Raw genomic sequence first — 19954 nt, forward strand, 5'->3', positions numbered from 1 at the left:
GTCAAGCTTGCAGTGTGGCTGAGGGCTGACGGTGGCCCTGTGCTCACTCCTTTTCATAACCACAGATTTGCATCTTTGGTTTTACCTTGCCACCTGGCAGAGGCAAGCCTTGGGCCAGAATTATCCCCATGAGGGCATGGATCTGTGCAGGCTCACTAAACAGGGGTGGGACAGTCACTGAGAGCACTGGGGCTGGGGATATCGGGTTGGATCTTTGCACAGAAAGTACAGTACATATGGCGTGTCTCCAAAGAGTCCATTCCCCACAAGGCGCGGGCAGTGTGGCTGGTTCAGGTTGGGTGCTTAAAAAACACAGTGACTAAGATGTTTACCGACATCCAGACACATGTAGTGTGTTGCCTGCAGGGCTGCTGTTATTTTGGAAGATGCTTCCTGCCCCCAGCCTTTCCTGTTTATTTCTAGGATGCTCAAAAGGTGGAGGCTTCCTTGACGCCGGGCTGGCACTATTTCCGAGACAGGAAAAACATGAGCCTCGTTCCCGTCGCTGTCTGCTTTGGGTGAATGTACCAGGACTTGCTAGCTTAGCTTATTAAAATTTATTTAATATTTAATTAATAAATAATATTTAGCTTATTAAAAATACCACCACAGCCAGAGGCCAAGTTCCCACACCGTCCCAGACAGCACTGCTCTGCTTCCATTGCATGCGGCTACAGTGGGCCTAGCTCCCGGTTCTTTCCCTCCATTGCATGCGGCTACAGTGGGCCTAGCTCCCGGTTCTTTCCCTCCATTGCATGCGGCTACAGTGGGCCTAGCTCCCGGTTCTTTCCCTCCATTGCATGCGGCTACAGTGGGCCTAGCTCCCGGTTCTTTCCCTCCACTTTGAGTTTGGAGTTTTCTCTCTGTGCAGCTCTCTACCCCAGGGGAACTTACTAGATAGCAAAGCCTTGGCTTCTCCCTCTGCTACCTGCCCCGGGCCCATCCATCTCTCCAGTCTAGAGTCCCTTCCTGTGATGCCTCTCATCATCCATCTGTCCAATTTTCTTGTGCCTCAGGCTCCCTCCCTCTCTGGGATCCCTGGCAGTAGAGGGGCTGCAAGTCTTGTGGGGACAGGGAGTCATTTCTTCATGTCTTGAGGGTCCAGGTTGGTCTGGGATTCTGTTTGCTGATGGAAGCAGTGCTGACCGTGTGGTCAGACTCCTGATACTGTTACGGGATTGAGGTTCTGCTGTGCACTGAGGCTGTCACGGACTTGTACAAGAATGCAACCATCCTTTGTAATTTCTTAAGGAAAGTGTTCCTAAATCCAACTGGCAAGTTAGATTTTTAGCTTTTCAGAATTTAATCCATGACTGCTTGCTGATTGACATTACCTTGAAAAACCTCTCAAAAGCCAGAAAATAAATAACATGTCACAAGTGGGAATGTCAAAGGAAATAAAAGGTCATTCTGGGACAGAGTTAATAAGGAATTGTAAAACAGGGCCCTGGAAGTAACAGGGGTCATGGATTCCTACTCTCTTTAGTTTATGGATGGGGCAAACTTCAGACCCAGAAGGACAGCAGGAATTTTTTTCAGTTTAGCCCCTGTGCCAAAGCTTACAGGTGTGGCTTTAAAGTAGCCACCTCAGGTTTTGGAGGGAGAACAAATTCTTATTGTTTGGCAGAAGAGCCAGACCCTAGGGTGAGATGCGGACGTGGAGAAAGGCTCAGAGCAGTCAGCTTCAGCAAGTCCCCAGAAATGCCGGGGAGTGCGTGGATGACACTGCAGAACATGAAGCGAGCTAGCAGGCTGGTTCAGGGAAGAGAAGGGGAACTCAGAGTCTCATGCCCCAAAGCAAGGAATTTGAACGGAGCTCAACACCAAGTCAAGGAGCACGGAGGAGCCTCTGCCCAGCTGTCTGTGAGCTTGTTTTCATACAGCACACAGGATGCCTCCCTGGGAACACTCCAGGGGTCGCTGGGGCATCAGCCCTTTTTTTCCTTACCCCTTTGGATTTGTTGCTTGATTGTACCTAGCAGCAGCTCTTCATTAAAATGACTTATTTAGACCAATGAAAAAATCCTGTGTGATGCAGGGTTAGGACTACATCATACAGAAAGTAACCAGTTCATGAATTTTAATGTTCGCTTTTGGAATGTTTAATTGTGCTTTTTTTCACTTTTTAAAGTTATTAACAGATTCCTTGCAGATCATTTGGTAAAAAAAAAAAAATAATTATATTTAAAAGAAATGATTCATTTTTTGTCTTTTTATTTGTGGAGATGAATAATATTTAGAAAGATTCTACTTTTTAAAAAATATTCCATAGCAGTCCTTTTATAAAATACTATTGATGATAGGGAAAAAACTTTGACAATGACCTTTTCTTATTTACATCATTTTTTTAATGAAAAAGGGCAAAAAGATTCTATGAAGAGTCATATGAGAAGGAAATGTTCTATATACCCTGCAGTGGGCCCTCCTTGAAGCCTGGATTCTCTGAGGATGGGCGATGCCAGGTCACCTCTATAGGCAAACATTTTAGGCAACAGGGAGATTTTGGAGATAGGACCAACCCCTGAAAGTAGAAGGGGGAACGAAACTGACCAGATGCAGAAGATTGGGCAGCTGGGGTGAGCTTCACATCACGCAGCTCAGGAGGCTACAGCGTAAGCCACAGAGGACCTGTCTGCCTTCTCTCTTCCTCCCCCACCCTTCTCTCCTGGAGCCTGAACTCAGGATCTTGCCCACGGTAGGCAGGTGCTGTACCACTCAGCTCCAGCCTCTCTTTTGAATGTTGATTGTGGGGAGGAGGAAGAGGAGGAGGAGGAGGAGGAAGGGTTAGTCAGGATCTATTGTGTGAGGGCCTCAGATGTGGGCTGTTCAGCATCTCTGGTGGGAACCCCAAACCTCTACTGTAGAGGGCCACTGCTCAGTGGGGGCAGACGTGGGGCATCCCAGGCAGCCCCACCAAACCTGGCAGGCGTTGCTGAGTTTCATTGCCCTGGTTTCTGCAGCTTTGTTAGGAAGTGAGCCTTTCATTCCAGAACTTTCCATATCCCAGTGTCTGGATGTGCTCTGGGCATGGATGCTGTGGAGCAGCACATGTTTATTTCTCATCGGCTCTGGATTTGGCCTTGCGTTACTGTGTATTTATTACTTGTCTGTGTCACTACGTTTTAAATTGTATGATGTCATGAGCAAACCAGGTATTCTTATAATTAGAAAGTCGGGAGACTTGTTTTTGCTTTGTTCTTTTAAATAAGCATAGCAGCAAACACTCATGCTTATGAAAAATGTTGATTTCAAAATTTTTACCTCAATAGTCTAGGTACATGACAATGGTATTGCTGGTACTCAGAACTTGTGCAAAGCATGTTCCATGAAACAAAAGCATTCCCCTTGCTTTGTAAGTTAGGACTTGGTTTACCTAGACTGATATCCACATTGTTGAATAGATTACCTAGATCGATTATCCACTATGTTAAATAGACAGGTCCTGACATCTTTGTGATTTGTCTGTCTTTTCTATTGAGTGTGAGACAATGGGCTAAATCAGGGATTAGCAAACTACATTTCATGGTCCTGCCATCCCTTTTTGTAAATAATTTATTGAACCACAGCCATGCCCATTCATTCATGTACTATTGGCTGTGTCTGGTTTCAAACTACAAGAGCAAAATTGAGTAGTTGCAGCAGAAATTTTATGGCCTTCAAAGCCTAATGTGTGTGTGTGTGTGTGTGTGTGTGTGTGTGTTTTAACGACTGCATTTATTTATTTATTTATTTTGGTTTTTTGATTTTTTAGTTGTACACAAAATATTCATTTTTATGTGGTGCTGAGGATCGAACCCAGGGCCTCACACATGCTAGGCGAGTGCTCTACCACTGACCCACAACCCCAGCCCCTAATGTGTTTTTTGTTAATTTTTTTTTAGTTGTAGATAGACATGTTTATTATATATGTGTGTATGTGTTTGCATATATATATTTTTTTCAATGTAATGCTGAGGATTGAACCCAGGGCCTCACACGTGCGAGGCAAGAGTTCTACCACTGAGCTACGACTCCAACCCCCTAATATGTTTATTCTTTGTCCCTGTATAGAAAAAGTTGACTGGCCCATGTTCTAAATTTATATTCTGTGCCTAGGTATTTTCCCCCAAGCTACTCAATTCCAATTTGTAGCAACCCTGATGGTGTAGTTAATTTTAGCATGCAACAATTATATTTCTCCAAGCTTTTTTACATGTAGGCAGTTTAAGTTTCCTGTGCTGTGTGCATCAAAATACCCCTTTCTTTGTCTATTCTTAGATGTAGTAAAATTGGAACTGAAAAACCTCACTAGTGCCCCAGACGGTAAATTTTCTCAGTAAAGACTTTAGAATTTATGACTCACAGTATTTCAAATTTCAGGAGAAGGCTACTTCTTGTCTGTGTTAAGGACCACTTGCTAAGGGAGCACAGTGGCTTGGATAAGCAGGTTTATTTCCTGTAATTTACCTGGTATAACTGGAGGTCAGATTTATATAGCAGGAGTGAAATCTTTCCACTTTGTGTCTACATAGTGACCATATCCTGATCTAATAGGAGTAACTGAGAAACTTTACTCCCTACAAAGTATTGGTTTTTATTTATCCTGATGAAAAGCTTAAACCTGAATTAAAATTAGAACTTTCATTTACTATATGTATACTAATATTTCATGTTAAGTGATTTTAAAAAAAAATCAACTTTATTAAAGTGTAACTTATATAATCAGTGTATTTCTATTTTGTAGAAAAGCTCATTTATTTTATAGGAGACAGATTAGATTGTAGATTTTTTGAAAAACTTGTTCAGATTTATCAGTCTGTACTACAGGTTGAGCATCTCTAACCAAAGTGTTTGGGATCAAAAGTGTTTCAGATTTTGGATATTTTTGGAATTTGAAATATTTGCATTGACTTTCACTCATTTGTTTTCAGATTAGGGATGTTCAACCTATCTTCCTTTTTCTCTTTCCCTTTCCTTTCTTCTTTCTCTCTTCTGGGCACTTGCATATCACAGGTATGACGTGCACTTCTGAAACTAAAAACAGGTCATCATTCACACCCTGGCATGCTGAACCCTGGGCATGTGTGTGTTCTTCTGTATGTACCTCTCTCCTTAATTCAAGAAATACTTTCCAAATTGCATATAATTTGATATGAACAATGTATATGAAACCATGCCTTACAGATGCTTTTGGTTTGATAGAAAGAGAAGAGATAAATGTTTTAAAAGCAAAAGTTAGTGTAAGAGTTGGGTGTCTAAGAGGAATTGCAAGGGAATATTTAATTACTAAATGAGACCTTTGAATTCAGATTTCAGCTCGGTGCTTATTGAGGCCCAGTGACTGGAGTGAACAATGAAATACAGTCCCACATTGGAAAAGGTTAGAGGATAGAAATGAATTAAAAATTGAAGCTCAGCATGATGTGTAGAAGAGAGGAATTAAACTTATATCTAGGATCCAAAGAAGCAAAGATTTAAGGGCCACTCTTTCATGGGAGATTGGCAGGGGATGGGAGATGCCAGGAAAGGCTTCACAGAAGAGACTGCCCGGAATGGTGTTTGAAGAATATACAGGAGGTATTTGTCCATGAGCTGAGCAGTCAGAAGGAGGATAGAGCTGGTTGGTACAAAGAGCATGCTACATGATCAGTGCCTGTAGACACCTAGTTCTGAGCATTTTGAGCTAAAGCATGTGGAGGGAGGTTGGGATTGGGGAGGGGTCAAGTCCAAGGGCCTCAGATCTCACTCCTGTTATAAGGAGCACCATATGGGTGTTAGGCAGAGGAGTGACCTTCACAATGTGCAATCCCAGTGGTTTGCTCTGGTAGGTGTATGGGATATGGATGAGAGGAAGAGAAGACCATGGGTGGCTGGAGAGGTCAGGAAGGGTTTGAATGGACCGCAAGGAGATCAAAAACTGCCCCCACCCCCACACCTCTTTCCACATGTTTTTATTGGTGCATTATAATTGTACATAATGGTGGGATTCACTGTTACATATCTGTACATACACACAATATGACAGTGTAGTTTGACCAGTATTACTCCTTAGCACTTCCCCCATCCTTTGCCTCTCAATCCCCTGTCCCTTTCCTCTTCTGATCTCTCTTTGATTTCTTTTGAGATCCCTACCCAGCCCCCACCTTTTAAATTCCTTTTTCCTCTCTACCTTCCGCATATGAGAGAAAACATATGACCCTTGACCTTCTGGGTTTGACTTATTTCACTTGAAATAATGGTCAGTGGTTCTATCCATTTTCTTGGAAATGATATAACTTCATGTTTCTTTATGGTTGAATAAGATTTCATTGTGAGAATATGTATCTATCTCACATTTTCTTTATTCATTCATCCACTAATATCTAGGCTGGTTCCATAGTTTGGCTGTTGTGAATTGTGCTACTATAAACATGGGTTTGCATGTATCACTAGTATGATGGCTTTATTCTTCAGGATAAATACTGGGGAATGGAATAACTCGGACATCTGATGGTTCCATGCCTCGTCTTTTAAGGAACCTCCATATTGATTTCCATCGGGGTTGCACTAATTTACAGTTCCACCAACAGTGTAAAAGTTCCTTTTTCTCTATATCCTCTCCAGCATTTATTAGTTTTATATTCTTGATGACTGCCCTTCTGACTGGAGTGAGATGAAATCTCAGTGTAGTTTTGCTTTGCATTTCCCTAGTTGTAATGATGTTGGACATTTTTTCATGGTTGTTGGCCATTTGTATTTCTTCTTTTGAAAAGTGTCATTTGCACGTTTCTCAATTGGGTTTTTAAATTTTTTTGTTAAGCTTTTTGATTCTTTACGTATTCTAGATATTAATCCACTGTCAGAAGAGTTGCTAGCAACAAAGGCTGTCTTTAATGTCCTTGTCTTCTTTAGATTGTGGACAGTTGCAGAGGCCAGGAAGTTGATTTTGTGGTACACTTCAGGAGCAGTGGCTGTGAAGACTCTCTTGATCTGAATTTACATACTCTGTGCTCTTCCATTCCGTGGGGACTCTGTGTCCCTCCATCTCCAGCCCCTTTGTTGACCACTCAGGGGTATCTTCAGCTTTTCTCAATAGTTTTCAAAATCATGCCAAGGTACCTCTTACCACAGTAGATAAAGCACAATTATCCAACCCCACCTTCCCTGCTGCCATTTTTTCCCTCCGCTTCCCTTTACCACGTCTCCCTGAAGCAGTTTTCTGTGCTTGCACTCCCCTGTGTCCTCCGAGCTAGACTGTGATCTTCCCCGTTGACCAACATACTGAGGAGGTTTCCAGTGACTTCCACGCCTGGTCTTGGCTTTCTCGGTTGTCTTCCCCTTGCCTTGTCTGCAGCAGTTGTCTGGAGGTCCTGCTTGAAATGCTCGCTGCCAGGCCTCCGGGATACTCTCTTCTCCTCCTACCTCAGTCTTCTCATCCATCCAGCTAGGAATGTTAATGTGTCCATTTATTCTCAGAAGGTCTTAGCTCATGTCTTTGTGACTCCTGGGTGCCTTTCCCGAGAGCTAGACTTGAATCTAACCACTTGTTTGCCTTCTCTGTTTAGATCTTCCATGGGGCCCTCAGAGTTAGTATATTTAAAACAGAATTCTTGATCCCTCTGCACCCTAACCCTACTTCTCTCACTCTTTCCTACTTAGTAACCAGCAACATTCTTCTAACAGAGATCTGGGTCAAAAAATTTGGAAGGATCCTTTGCCCCTTTTGCTCTCCCCTCTGTCACTCACATTCCCCTATCCACAAATTCTGCAGCTGGCTACCTTCTAGCCATTGAGCTTCACTGCCTCCTCACTGGTTTCCCAGAAGCCACACTTGACAGCTAGAATGGCACATCAAACGTGTAGGTCATATGACTCCTCCACTCAGTCTCTCCAGTGTCTTCTCCATGACCATCTCCAGGCCTCACCGTAGACCATGGATCTTCCAATCTGTTCTCTGACCTCCTTTCTCTCCTGCCCTTGCTCCACAGAAAACTGAATAAAAGACATGACTGGGTAAGTCACTAAAGAAATAGAGACCAGAGAGTACACAGAGGGAGTTCAGCATCACTTGCCTTGAAGAAAAAGGGAAATATATTTTACGGACCACTTGGGCAGAGTTGAATAACAGTGAGCTGGGATTAGAGACTCTCAGGAAGAAGTTGAAACACCTAAACCATCATTAGACATTAGTTAAATAAATTATGTCCATTTATACAATGTAATACACTGCACTCATTAAAAAGAATGTAAACATGTTAAAATATAGGTAGATGTGTGTACTTCATCAGTGAAAATGATCAGATGGAAAAAATCTAATGTCAGCTCATTTTTATCAATACTGATGAGTATATATATTCAGAATAGAAATGGGAAGGATCTATTACTAGAAATTGAAAATGGTTGGGTGGCCATCTATATTCTCTCATTTTGAAATAGGCATTTTTTACTTTTACAATAAAGGAAGGCCACAGTATTTAAAAGTGCCATATATATTTCAGGTTGGAACCGGAAGCTGGTGGGCAGGAATTCCCTCAATTTCCTGGTCTCTTTCTCCCCCACCCACTACTTACTCTAACAGGCTTTGCACCTGTCTCGGGGTGGGCCTCTGCTCAGGCCACAGGAAGAGCTGCTCTTCCTTCTGCCGGAGCTCTCCCGCCTCCCTGTCTTTGACTCCTGGCCTGTCCTCTTTCAGTCTTTTTCTCATCAGTACTTAAACATGCTTATGTCTCACCTGCCCTCTGAAAAATAGGCAGTGCTTGTGCTGTGTCCGGTGCTTAGTCCTAACTTTATCAGCTTGTGATTACTTTGTAGACCTACTCATTTTCTTCTGATGGAGAATTATTCTTCATTATCCTTTCATTCACAGTACTTACTGAGTATTTAATGTGCTACAGAGAAGAGTTGTTCACGCAGGCTCTGGTGAACAAGGCTAGGGGGCTGGAAAACAGGTCATGGTTGCTAAGAGCCGGGTGTAGGAGAGGCCTTACCTCTATGGGGGGACACTTGGGAGTTTTAGAGGTCCATTACATCTGTTACATATTTTGATTGTCATGGCAGCTCCATCTCACCCAGGAATTGAACTGTCACTTTGTAGCCATCTTGGCTATTGTGGTTGTAGGACTCGTGTTCAGGTAACCTTTATTTTACTAGTAATGGCCCCAAAGTGTGAGAATAAGTGACATCAGCAGTTCAGGAATGCCAGAATGCTTCATGTAAGTGAAAAGGTGAAAATACTGTGAGATCTTTTGAGAGACTGACTACATGCACATAACTTTGAGTATGTTAAATTGTTATAATTGTTCTATTTTATTTGTTGTTGAATTTTTCACTGTGCCTCATTTATTAATTAAACTCTATCATAGGTATGTATTTACAGATTGTCTCCCACTTGAGGTGGTTTGACTTACATTTCAGCTTTCTAGTGGGTTTATTGAGGTATTAAATGCATTTTCCACCTATCGGTTTATGGGGATATAGCCCCTTCCTAAGTCAAGGAACCTCTGTATAGGAAAAGATGTGATATCTGTGGGGTTTGGTGCTACCTGAGGCTTTAAGACACCTGTTGGGAAACTTGGAACATGTCCCTGGCAACAAGGCGGTGGGTAGAGGCTGTGTATCTGCAGAACAGAGTCCCTGTGGAAGGGTTTGGAGTTTAGGAGTTAATGTTTAAAGGAACTGCTGCTGTGATAAATTATAAAATTAAATTGTAGAATTAAAATGTAGAATTGGTTTGGCTTTTCTTTTTTCATAAAAAAAAAAGTGTTAGGATAGAGCTGAAGGAGGTGGATCGCATGACTTGAGGTTAATCTGTACAGCCTTTAACCTTGGGTGTGTGGGTGTTTCTGAAGGGTGATGGCTGTTGAGGAGGCTTTTTGCATGATGGTGTGAGGCAGATGCCTCTTGGGGGTGAGGTGGAACTCTCAGGAAAAGGTGAAGCAGCTATTTCTTCAGGTGGTGTGACATTGTGACTTTCCTCAAACCTCTTCAAAGTCACCTGCAAAAGAAAGAGACCTGAAAACGAAGAAACAAGAAGAAACCTGTTATCAGAATGGGAATGTCCAATTGTGGGGGAGTCCACAGCGAGCCAGGACACACTCCCAAGAGCCATCTGGAAGCAGTGGCCGTCAGAGTCTGCACCCCAGGGCCCAGAATGTGCCTGCGCAGGGGACTCAGCAGAGGGGAAGCAGTGGCCGTCAGAGTCTGCACCCCAGGGCCCAGAGTGTGCCCGTGCCGGGGACTCAGCAGAGGGCTCTGGCCAGAGGAGAAAGGCTTTCTGCCCTGAAAGCTGCCAAGATAAGGGAGTAGATGGCGAGGAAGCTTAGGAAGGGCTCCCACATGTTTGCTGCATTTGTTATCTGATGAAAGTTCTATGTGAACATTTTGGGGACCTTGCCAGGTTATAAATTAGCTGCTTCTTTAAAGATTTAAAAACAAAAATAACTCAGAATTGAGCAGGAAAACTTGGTCCTTTTCTGACTGTAGTTAACTATCCAAAGTCCACTCAAAGCCTTGGTTCCCTCAGTATCTGCTTTCACTGCATTGGAAATAGGACGCATATGGCCTTAAAATCCAAGAAACAGTTGCTGCTACCACTGCTGCTGCAGGAGGCTGAGGCAGGAGGATTGCAAGTTCAAGGCCAGACTTAGCAGCTTAGCAAGAACTTGTCTCAAAACAAAAACAGTGGAGGTATAGCTCAGTGATAGAGTACTTGCGTATCATGCAGGAGACCCTGGTTTCAATCCCCAGTAGTGGGAAGAAAAATCTCAGAAACAGAATTATCTACTTTGCACTTTCTTCACACCATTTTTCCATTTTTGTTGTTCCCAGTGTCACTGAGTAGCCATAATGAACTCATAAAATTTGAATTTAGAAGTTATGAATAAAGTTAGAGCACCTTGAATAAACTAATATTTAGGGCGGGGGTTGTAGCTCAGTGGTAGAGCGCTTACCTAGCATGTGTGAGGCACTGGGTTTGATCCTCAGCACCATATAAATATAAATAAATAAAATAAAGGTGTTGTGTTAAAAAAAAAAAAAGATTTTACGGAGATGAAAGTCAGCTTTAGCCACTTGCTTAGCGTGCTGAGGCCCTAGAGCACCAAAAAGAAAGAGAGCCATTTGTTTTGTTGGGTCGTAGGAACCTTTGGGCTCGATCTGGGTGCTAGTACTTAAACTTCTCATCTTCTTGTCACTAGTGATCTGAAGCTGTGCTCTGTTTGGGCTTCATTTCTGCATGTTTTCATAAAGACCAGGAAAGGGGGATGCACTGCCTTTGATATCATCAGCTCTCTGAGAAGAGACCTAGCCTGGCTGTTCCTCCCTCCGGCCACCGAGGGTCTCCTCGCAGGCACTGTTCTGTTGAAATTTTGCTATTGTACTCCCATGTACTGGTTGTTGAACCCGCACCTCTGGAAGAGCCCTTGCCTCTAGCATGTTCCTGTCATCCCTGTCTCCAGTGACCTTCTCTTCTCTCCTGATGCAGCAAATGAAGAAGCACCCGTGCCGCCAGTGTGACAAGTCTTTCAGCTCCTCGCACAGCCTGTGCCGCCACAATCGGATCAAGCACAAAGGCATCAGGAAGGTGTACACCTGCTCGTAAGTTGCCGTCGCTGCCACAAAAGCACAGGGGAGGGACTGTCGGGGTGTCCCTAAGGGTTTCATATTTCACCAGGAACTTTTAATTCCTCTTCCTCTGCACCAGTTTCTAAATTTCTGTCTTAGCTATATTCTGTTTTGGCCTTGGGTGTTTCAATTGGGTTTTTCAATTGAAATTTCAACAGAACAATGCCTGCGAGAAGACCCTCACTAGTCATGCTTAAAAATATTGGAATACTTTCCTGCACACCCTGTGTATATTCTCACGTTATTCAGTGGCATGTATGTATGTATGTATGTATTATTAGGGCATTATAGTTATACATAATAGTTGGGTCATTATGACAAAATCATACATGCATGGAATTTGATTTACTCCATTTCAGACCCCAATCCCCCACCATTTCCCTCCCTTCCTCTCCCTGTTCTCCTTCCTCTCCTCTACTGATCTTCCTCTTGTTTATTTATTTTTGATTTATACATAAAGGTGGAATTCACTGTGTATTTATATGTGCACAGAGTGTGGTTTTGTTGGATTCATTCTGTGTTTCTTCCCCTTTCCCATTCCCTCCCTCATCCCCTCCATCTCCTTCCTCTGCTCCACTGATCTTCCCTATATCCTATGACATCCAACCACCTCTCCACCTCCTCCCCATATTTTGCTGTTGCTTCCACATATGAGAGGAAACATTCAACCCTTGATTTTCAGAGTCTGGCTTGTTTGGCATATATTTTTATTACTGAGGATTTGGGGAAAGGGATTGTTTTTTTGGCCTACATTGAATGAGCCACCCAACTCTGGGTTCCCATGAAATGGTTGGTCTTGCCAAGTTGATTTGGTGGGGTGGTTTACTTGAGTTCACAGGAGGCCCAAAGAGGGCCAGTCATGGATTTAGTACTGGACCAGGTCTTGGGCACTTTGGCTACCATCTGCCACTAGGGCAAATAGCCTTTTCCCAGCACACACCCTTGGCTGGGATCAAACTGATGTGAGGCACGGAGTGACCAACACAAATCCCACGTCAGTGGCTGGTCAGAAACTGCTTTGTATGTGAAGAACAGGTTGCATCACATTGTTAGAGGAGAGTCTTCCTCACACACTGCACCAGAACATGTGTGAAGTGAGCTGAGAGAACACGGCACTTCTCACAAGAGAGGGCACTGAGAGGGACCCTGAAGACAGAGAGCCAGTGTGTAAAGCGAGGAGGGTGGCTGGCCTCATGATGAAGACAGTCCTGAGGTTGGCTCTCAGATCAGCAGGTGTTTGCTGGGACTTGGTGAATTAGGGAGAGTTTCCTGAGTAGCAAAACACAGGAATGAAATTGAAGTGGGGAGTGGTCTTGGTGAGGTGAGAATGTTCTACAGATACTGTGTTTCAAGACTGAGCCAAAAGAATGAGAATCTAGCTGGGTATGTGGCCCAGGACTGTGATCCCAGATGCTCTGAGGCTGAGGCAGGAGGATCACAAGTTTGAGGCTAGCCTCAGCAACTTCGTGAGACTCCGTCTCAAAATAAAAAAGTCTGGGGATGTAGCACAGAGCTCTTGCCTAGTGTGTGTGAGGGCCTGGGTTCAATCCCCAGCATGGGGGGTGGGAGAGATGACACACTTGGTCAGAATCTGGAGGGATGCCCTGGTCTCCTTTACAGTAACTTTATTTCTATCCTGGTGATGTCACCCCAAGGTGGTGAAAGGCTGGGATTCTCCAGCTGATATACTGCCAGCAAATCCCTTTATAACACATAGTGCTTGCTCATGGTGCTGGCCAGCTCCTGATGCTGCTGGAATCATCAGGGTTTGAGGCCTGTCCTTGCAAAACCCTCAGAAACCTTTTCAAAGGAGGCAGATTTGGTGCTCAATAAGACCCCGGGTGCCTTTCATCCCCCTTCCCTGCTGTGGTGTTCTTGGTGTTTGACATATGTTATCCATAGTCACCAGGGCTCTTAACCTTTCTTAAACCTGTTTTTGGCCTGTTTCATTAAGATGACAGTAATTCATATCTTTCCAAGAAAGGATCTTCATAATCTAGTATTTTTTTCCCCAAAATTAAATGAAAACTTAAATAAATTAACTACCTTGGATATCTGTTCACTTTTCTTCTTCCTGATCTACTGATGCACAACCGTATTTGGTGCTGTGATTATAAATACGCTGCCTCTGTTTTGATGAGGAGGCTGGGCCAGATGTTCCATCTTGTCACAGCAGAGTAGCCTGGGAGAATTAATATCAGAAGGACAGGGTCCAAGAGGGACTGTTTTTAGGCTGGCACATCTATTGTGATGTAAATTCTGAGGAGATTCTCTGAGTCATTGTAAAGGAAACTTGGAAATTTTAAATTCTACATTTTAAAATTAAGATCATTTAGGGTTGGGGTTGTGGCTCGGTGGTAGCGCACTCACCTAGCAATTGTGAGGCACCGGCTTCGATCCTCAGCACCACATAAAGATAAATAAATAAAAAAAGGTATTGTGTCCATCTAAACTACAAAAAAAAAAAATTAAAAAAATCAAGATCCATTTAGAATTAACAAATTAAGTCCTACTTTGACCAAAGCTACAAAATAAATACTCTGAAACAAATTGGACTGGTCCGGTAAGGACACAAAATAAACAGTGGTTTACAAACAAACAACAACAAAAAAAATAAAGAAGGAAAGAAGAAAAACAAACTTTCCCAGTGTCCAGGGACTCCCACGATGCACAGCAGCACTGCTCATCTTGCTTTGAGCCCCTGGTGTGGTGCGGCCCCTCTGAGGGTCTGTGTGTGCGGTTGGTGGTGCAGCCCTCTGGTGCCAGGTGCCGCTCCTCAGCGGCAGTCTCTCTCCCTGTGCTCCGCAGGCACTGCCCGGACTCGAGGCGGACCTTCACCAAGCGGCTGATGCTGGAGAAGCATATCCAGCTGATGCACGGGATCAAGGACCCTGACCTGAAAGAAATGACGGAAGCCACCAACGAGGAGGAGACGGAAATAAAGGAAGACACCAAGGTCAGACATTGCTGCTGGCTCTTGTGTGGCTGGCTTTCCCTATTCTGTCTCTAAGTCTCCATTTGTGTGTACAGTTTCACGATTTAAAAATTCTACACTATGTGTAAAGGTGTAAAATAATGGCTAATCTAACCCCTCAGCTTCTCCTGAAAGATAACCTTTGTTCCTCTGTATCCTTCTGGAAAACAGCTTGAGGGATCTACTTGCATAGATAACTTGCCAAATTTTATGTCGACTTACAACAGTTGTCTTTTAGAGGAATATGTTAAAGCTAGATTCTTTTTTTTTTATTGGCAGTGTATCATTCCTCATAACAAATAAAGCAATTCCTTAATTCTCTTTAGAATGGATAAAAGATAAGACCACAAATTTGTGCCTTGTTCTTACATTAGTAGGTAGTGGACTTCAATCAGCCTGCAGTGTATACCCATACACAAGCCTGCATGCAAGGCATTGTGCTGTGCCAAGTGGTCCTGAAATCGAGGGATGACTGTTCAGCAGCCATTACCGGCTAAAAGCAGTTTACCCAGTTAATTGTTGAGATAAACCTCATCAGAATACCAGTCAGAGTAGGGTTGCAACAAGACGCTGGCCTTCCCCCAGGAAGTTAAAGAACGCATGTGCAGAAGGAGCTTTGGGTCAAGGTAGTGTGAGAGAAGTGCCCTGGGAATAGGGCAAAGCCACTGGGCCTCAAGAGGAAATACCACTTGGTTTTGGGTTTGTGGCAGTGAGGGGATTCTATGTAGTCAGGGATTTAGAAGCTGGAATGGAGGGAAAAGGTAGATCCAGCAGGAAGCTGAGTGAGGACACGGAGGGCTGTTGCCTGTGGTGGGAGCAGGTGCTGGCCAGGTGGACCCTGCACTGGCTCCTCAGCTTCACATTGTGAAAGCAAGAGCCCCAGCATTCTGTCTCCCACAAGGTCCTCTACAGTCCCCCTTCCCTCCCTGACTTCATCCACAGTGGACAGCTGCCCTGCTGTCCCTGAGCACTCAGGCCTGTTTCCCCCTAACACCTTTACCCTCAGCTTCGTGTATCTGGGCCTCTGCCCTTCACTGTGTCAGGTCCCTGTTGGCCTGTCCCTTGTCACCATGGCCTTCCCTGGCTCACTTAACAAGCCCCACTCACCTAACACTCCCTGCATGTCCGCTCCACCCTGTTTTGTCGTCCTGGGTCTGACTCCTCCTAGATTCCTTGTTCTGTTTGGGGTTGTCCTGCACCACTGGATCAGAAGTGCCACAGCAGCAGCGACTTCTTTGTTCCCTGTTGTCCCCCCTCCACCCCAAGTGGAGCAATGCCTGGGAATTTGGGAACTCCAGACCTGTTAGGGGTGAAGGAGCGTTGTAGGGTCCCCAAGCCCACAGCATACAGTATGTTGGCAGCTCCAAAGGCGTGGATCCGCCGCAGAGCAGGGCGGTTTTCAGTTGTGTGCTGATTTGTGTTTTTCCTCAAAGGTTCCCAGCCCCAAGCGGAAGTTGGAAGAGCCGGTTTTAGAGTTCAGGCCTCCCCGGGGAGCCATCACTCAACCCCTGAAAAAGCTCAAGATCAACGTCTTCAAGGTGCACAAGTGCGCCGTGTGCGGCTTCACCACCGAGAACCTGCTGCAGTTCCACGAGCACATCCCCCAGCACAAGTCGGACGGCTCCTCCTACCAGTGCCGCGAGTGCGGCCTGTGCTACACGTCGCACGTGTCGCTGTCCCGGCACCTCTTCATCGTGCACAAGCTCAAGGAGCCGCAGCCCGTGTCCAAGCAGAACGGGGCCGGGGAAGACATCCAGCAGGAGAACAAGCCCAACCCCGAGGACGAGGCCGCGGACGGCGTGGCGTCCGACCGCAAGTGCAAAGTGTGCGCCAAGACCTTTGAGACGGAAGCTGCCTTAAACACGCACATGCGGACACACGGCATGGCCTTCATCAAATCCAAAAGAATGAGCTCCGCCGAGAAATAGCGCAGGCACTCCCCCGGAAAACCCCTGTCCACATTGGAATTCAAAAGACAGAAAAAGGACATTTTTGTTACAAAAAGTTTGCAGTATAATAGAGTTAACAGTACTGTCTAGGCTGTTGCAATATATTCTCTTTCAATGTACCTTCCTCACCTCCTTGGATATATCCTCGATAAGTATTACAACAGTATTTGAGTTTAAAAGAGTTTGTATATATTTAAATGAATAACTTTTTATACTCTTTGTTACATGTTTGTATCAGTATTTAGTGGAAAATGTTTTTTGAGTTTTTTTGGGTTAAAATTTTTCTTTTTTGTACTGTTTCTTTAAAACAGAGTTCTTAGTAACAGGGGCAGTTCCTGAATTCAAAAAGACCATTTTGTATGTTACACATTTGAATGGGTTAACAAATTACAGGCTAACATAATGCCTTTTTTTAGTGTTTTTTATTTTTAGAATTCACTACATAAATTGTAGGTGATCGTGGGTCTCAAAAACACTAGAAACTTCTAAGTGTCTTAGCACTATCCTCAGCGTGCCTGCCCGAAGTGGGCCAGGGCGCCGCTGGGACACCCGCACTCCAGCTCAGAGTGGCAAGGCTCGGTCAGAGCCACCAGCTTGATTAAAGCAGCCTTGTGGTCCCTTCTTTCCCAGCAGTGGCAGAACAGGCCAAGAATCCTGTAAGGGTTGTGGGTTTCCTTAATTCCATTTTGAGGAATGGGGAAGAAAGGAATTAATTCTAAAGGGGGAAAATATGGGGTTCATTGTTCTCTAGGGAAATTTCCAAGGCTGACTTATAAGAGCACAAGGAGATCAAGCTACGAAAGGGCTGGACTACTGTAAAAGTTACAAATCCGTAGTTAGATCAATAGATGTCTAGTCAGGTTTTTGTCACATAACTTATTAACTATCACACAGACACAACTAAGAATATCAAGTATTTCTCTGACTCTTGACAGGGAAAAAAAAGTCACAGTTGACTTAACCCTTTAGCTGTCTAAACAGTTGGTGTTTCCTGTTCTGGGTGCTACTGCCAAATGTTCTGGTACTTAGAGTTGGGATGCACAACTTCAACCACCGACTTGGCAACGCAGCAGCCTGCATATTGCAATTGGCCATTAGATGAAGCACTGAGCCACCTGGGTTTGTTCAGTCATTTCAATAAGTACAGCTCTCATCCGTAGTTCTGCTTTATTGAAGCACTGCAGAGGTACTCTTCTGTCCCTTCCGTTTATAGTTCTCTGGGAGTTATCATTTTTTGGTTTTTGTTTTGTGTTTTCCTTTGCATTTTATATTTATCCCTGAACATGTTTTGTATTTTTTTTTTCTAAGAAAAGAAATTCTTTTGTGTATATATAGATACTTGCATGATAGACTGTAGCCAACGTTCGGTTCCTCAAAAGGTCTTGCTGCTGTCAGGTGTTATGACTACATCCATCATAACTGTATTACACACATTTCATATGTAAATAAACGTGGGACATTTGGCCCTTGTGCTTCTGTGAGAGAGTTATTGATGGTGGGTCTCTGACATCTTCATGAAGTTTAGGAAGTGATTAATTGCTGGGACAGGCTACAGGATATTGCAGAATTCTTCCACTCAGAAGAACAGCGTATTTGTTCTCATTGGTGATCAGCTATTTTGTCACTTTCTTCTTGACTCCATCAGTACATCGGTACAATCCAAGGGTGTGATTAAGTATTCCTCAACTTGAAATTCAATTGCTGTTACTTGTTATGGTTATATTTGTATTGCTCTAAGTTGTATTCATAGCACTTTCACATGTTTCTGCATTTGAACCTTGCAATAAACCTGTGTGATGGGCTGCACAGGTCTGTATAGCCTAGTTTTACAGTTGAGGAAGCTGAGCTCAGATTAACTTCTTTGCCTAAGCCCTCATAGCTGGTAAGTGGCTTTGCATATTAGAACCCAAATATTTTGCTCTAAATCTAGTGCTCGCTCTATGTGGTTATGTACATATTGACAAATATTCATTTATTCAACAAATAAAAAGTATGTGCAAAACACGATACTAGAACTTTTGTTTTTGGCACTGTGGCTTTTATAAGATAACCTGAAAGTCTTTCTATTCTGAAATACCATGCCTGGTACATGAAAGTCTCTAAAAATGTCTGGAGTTCCAGAAAGAATTACAGCAAAATGATACCTAACAAAAGTGAGAAAAGGGAAAATATAGGCTTAGACTACATGGCATAGACCACTTCTTGTTCCAAAACACATTTTCTGCAAATTTCCTAACTCCTACCACACTAAGTAGTCCAAAGAATAACTGTCCCATCCCAAAGGTCTGGTGGGTGCTTTTCACCAGTGTGATTCACCCCAGAATATTTGATCAACAGTGAAATTTCCTCTTGAAAACTTAGGGCAACCAATATTACTATAAAAATTCACATTAATATATGCATGCTATAAGTACTTCAAAAAACAAATGCATACTTGGAAAGAGAAAAAGAGGGAGATATTCCTGAAGAACTTTATAAAATATGACTTGGAGGAACACTTGACCTACCCCAAAGGATAGTCTACAAATAAACAGGGTTGTGCTAGATGGGCAATGCTATCTAGCACATCCCTGTTTATTTAGTTCGCACGCACGCGTGCAGATACAGAGACCCTACAAACTTCAGGTGCTATAAAGATTCCAGATTGTGATTCTTAATTTTAGCATAAATTTTCTAAAATGAGAAACCGTACACTCAGTTACCTTAAAAACTTGGCTCCTACTCAGGCATAATTTGTTCTTTTGTTTAAATGGATTCCCGACTGTTCTTGTTTTTACTGAAGTAGTTTTTTAAAATTATTTTTTTTCAATTATGAACCTCACATCCTCATTGAAGTTGTAAGCCACTGGGACATGACCATATGAACTTCTCTGTAAAGCAAAAAACTATAGTAGATGCACTAAACAGAAAGGATTTGAAGCACAGTGCTTCAGAAACCCATAAGACCAAAAGGGAAGATAACAAAGTATAGCCCTTAAAATCACAAAATAAATAACAAAATGGCAGCAAATCTTTTAGTGAGAGGTAATTACTTTTGAATGTGAATGGATTATATTCCCCAATTAAAAGATAGTGATTAAGTTTAAAAAAAAAAAAGCCAGGTGTGGAGGCACACACCTTTAATCCCACGGACTCCAGAGACTGAGACCAAAGGATTGCAAGTTCAAGGTCAACTAAAGCAATTTATCGAGATCCTGTCTCAAAATTTTAAAAGACTCAACTAGATGCTCTGTTTTAAGAAACTGACTCTCCCACTTTTATAAGGATACACAGAGACTGAAAGTGAAGGGATGGGAAAAGATATTCAGTGCCAATGGAAACCAAAAGAGAGCTTTAAGCTTTTTATTTAACCAAAATGGACTTAAAGCCAAAAGTTTTAGGAGAGGGGGAGGAAACTGGGCATGGTAGCACATACCTATAATCCCAGCATCTTGAGAGACTGAGGAAGGAG

General features: G+C 43.4%; 1 protein-coding gene across 20 annotated transcripts in view; it reads left to right on the forward strand.

Moving 5' to 3' along the window:
* Znf532 (zinc finger protein 532) overlaps positions 1–18510 on the forward strand; it is a 106998-nt gene extending 88488 nt beyond the window's left edge. For all 20 annotated transcript variants that reach the window (XM_046419417.2, XM_046419413.2, XM_058571362.1 and 17 more), the window contains 3 exons: positions 11441–11553; positions 14389–14536; positions 15988–18510. In XM_046419417.2, the coding sequence (XP_046275373.1) occupies positions 11441–11553; positions 14389–14536; positions 15988–16482 (756 nt within the window). In that variant the 3' untranslated portion in view covers positions 16483–18510. The remainder of the gene's footprint in view (positions 1–11440; positions 11554–14388; positions 14537–15987) is intronic.
* Positions 18511–19954: the final 1444 nt, after the last annotated feature.

Source organism: Marmota monax, unplaced genomic scaffold (genome assembly GCF_021218885.2).
Source record: "Marmota monax isolate L192 unplaced genomic scaffold, Marmota_monax_Labrador192_F-V1.1 WCK01_AAM20220418_F8-fsc00088, whole genome shotgun sequence".
Lineage (NCBI taxonomy): Eukaryota > Metazoa > Chordata > Mammalia > Rodentia > Sciuridae > Marmota > Marmota monax.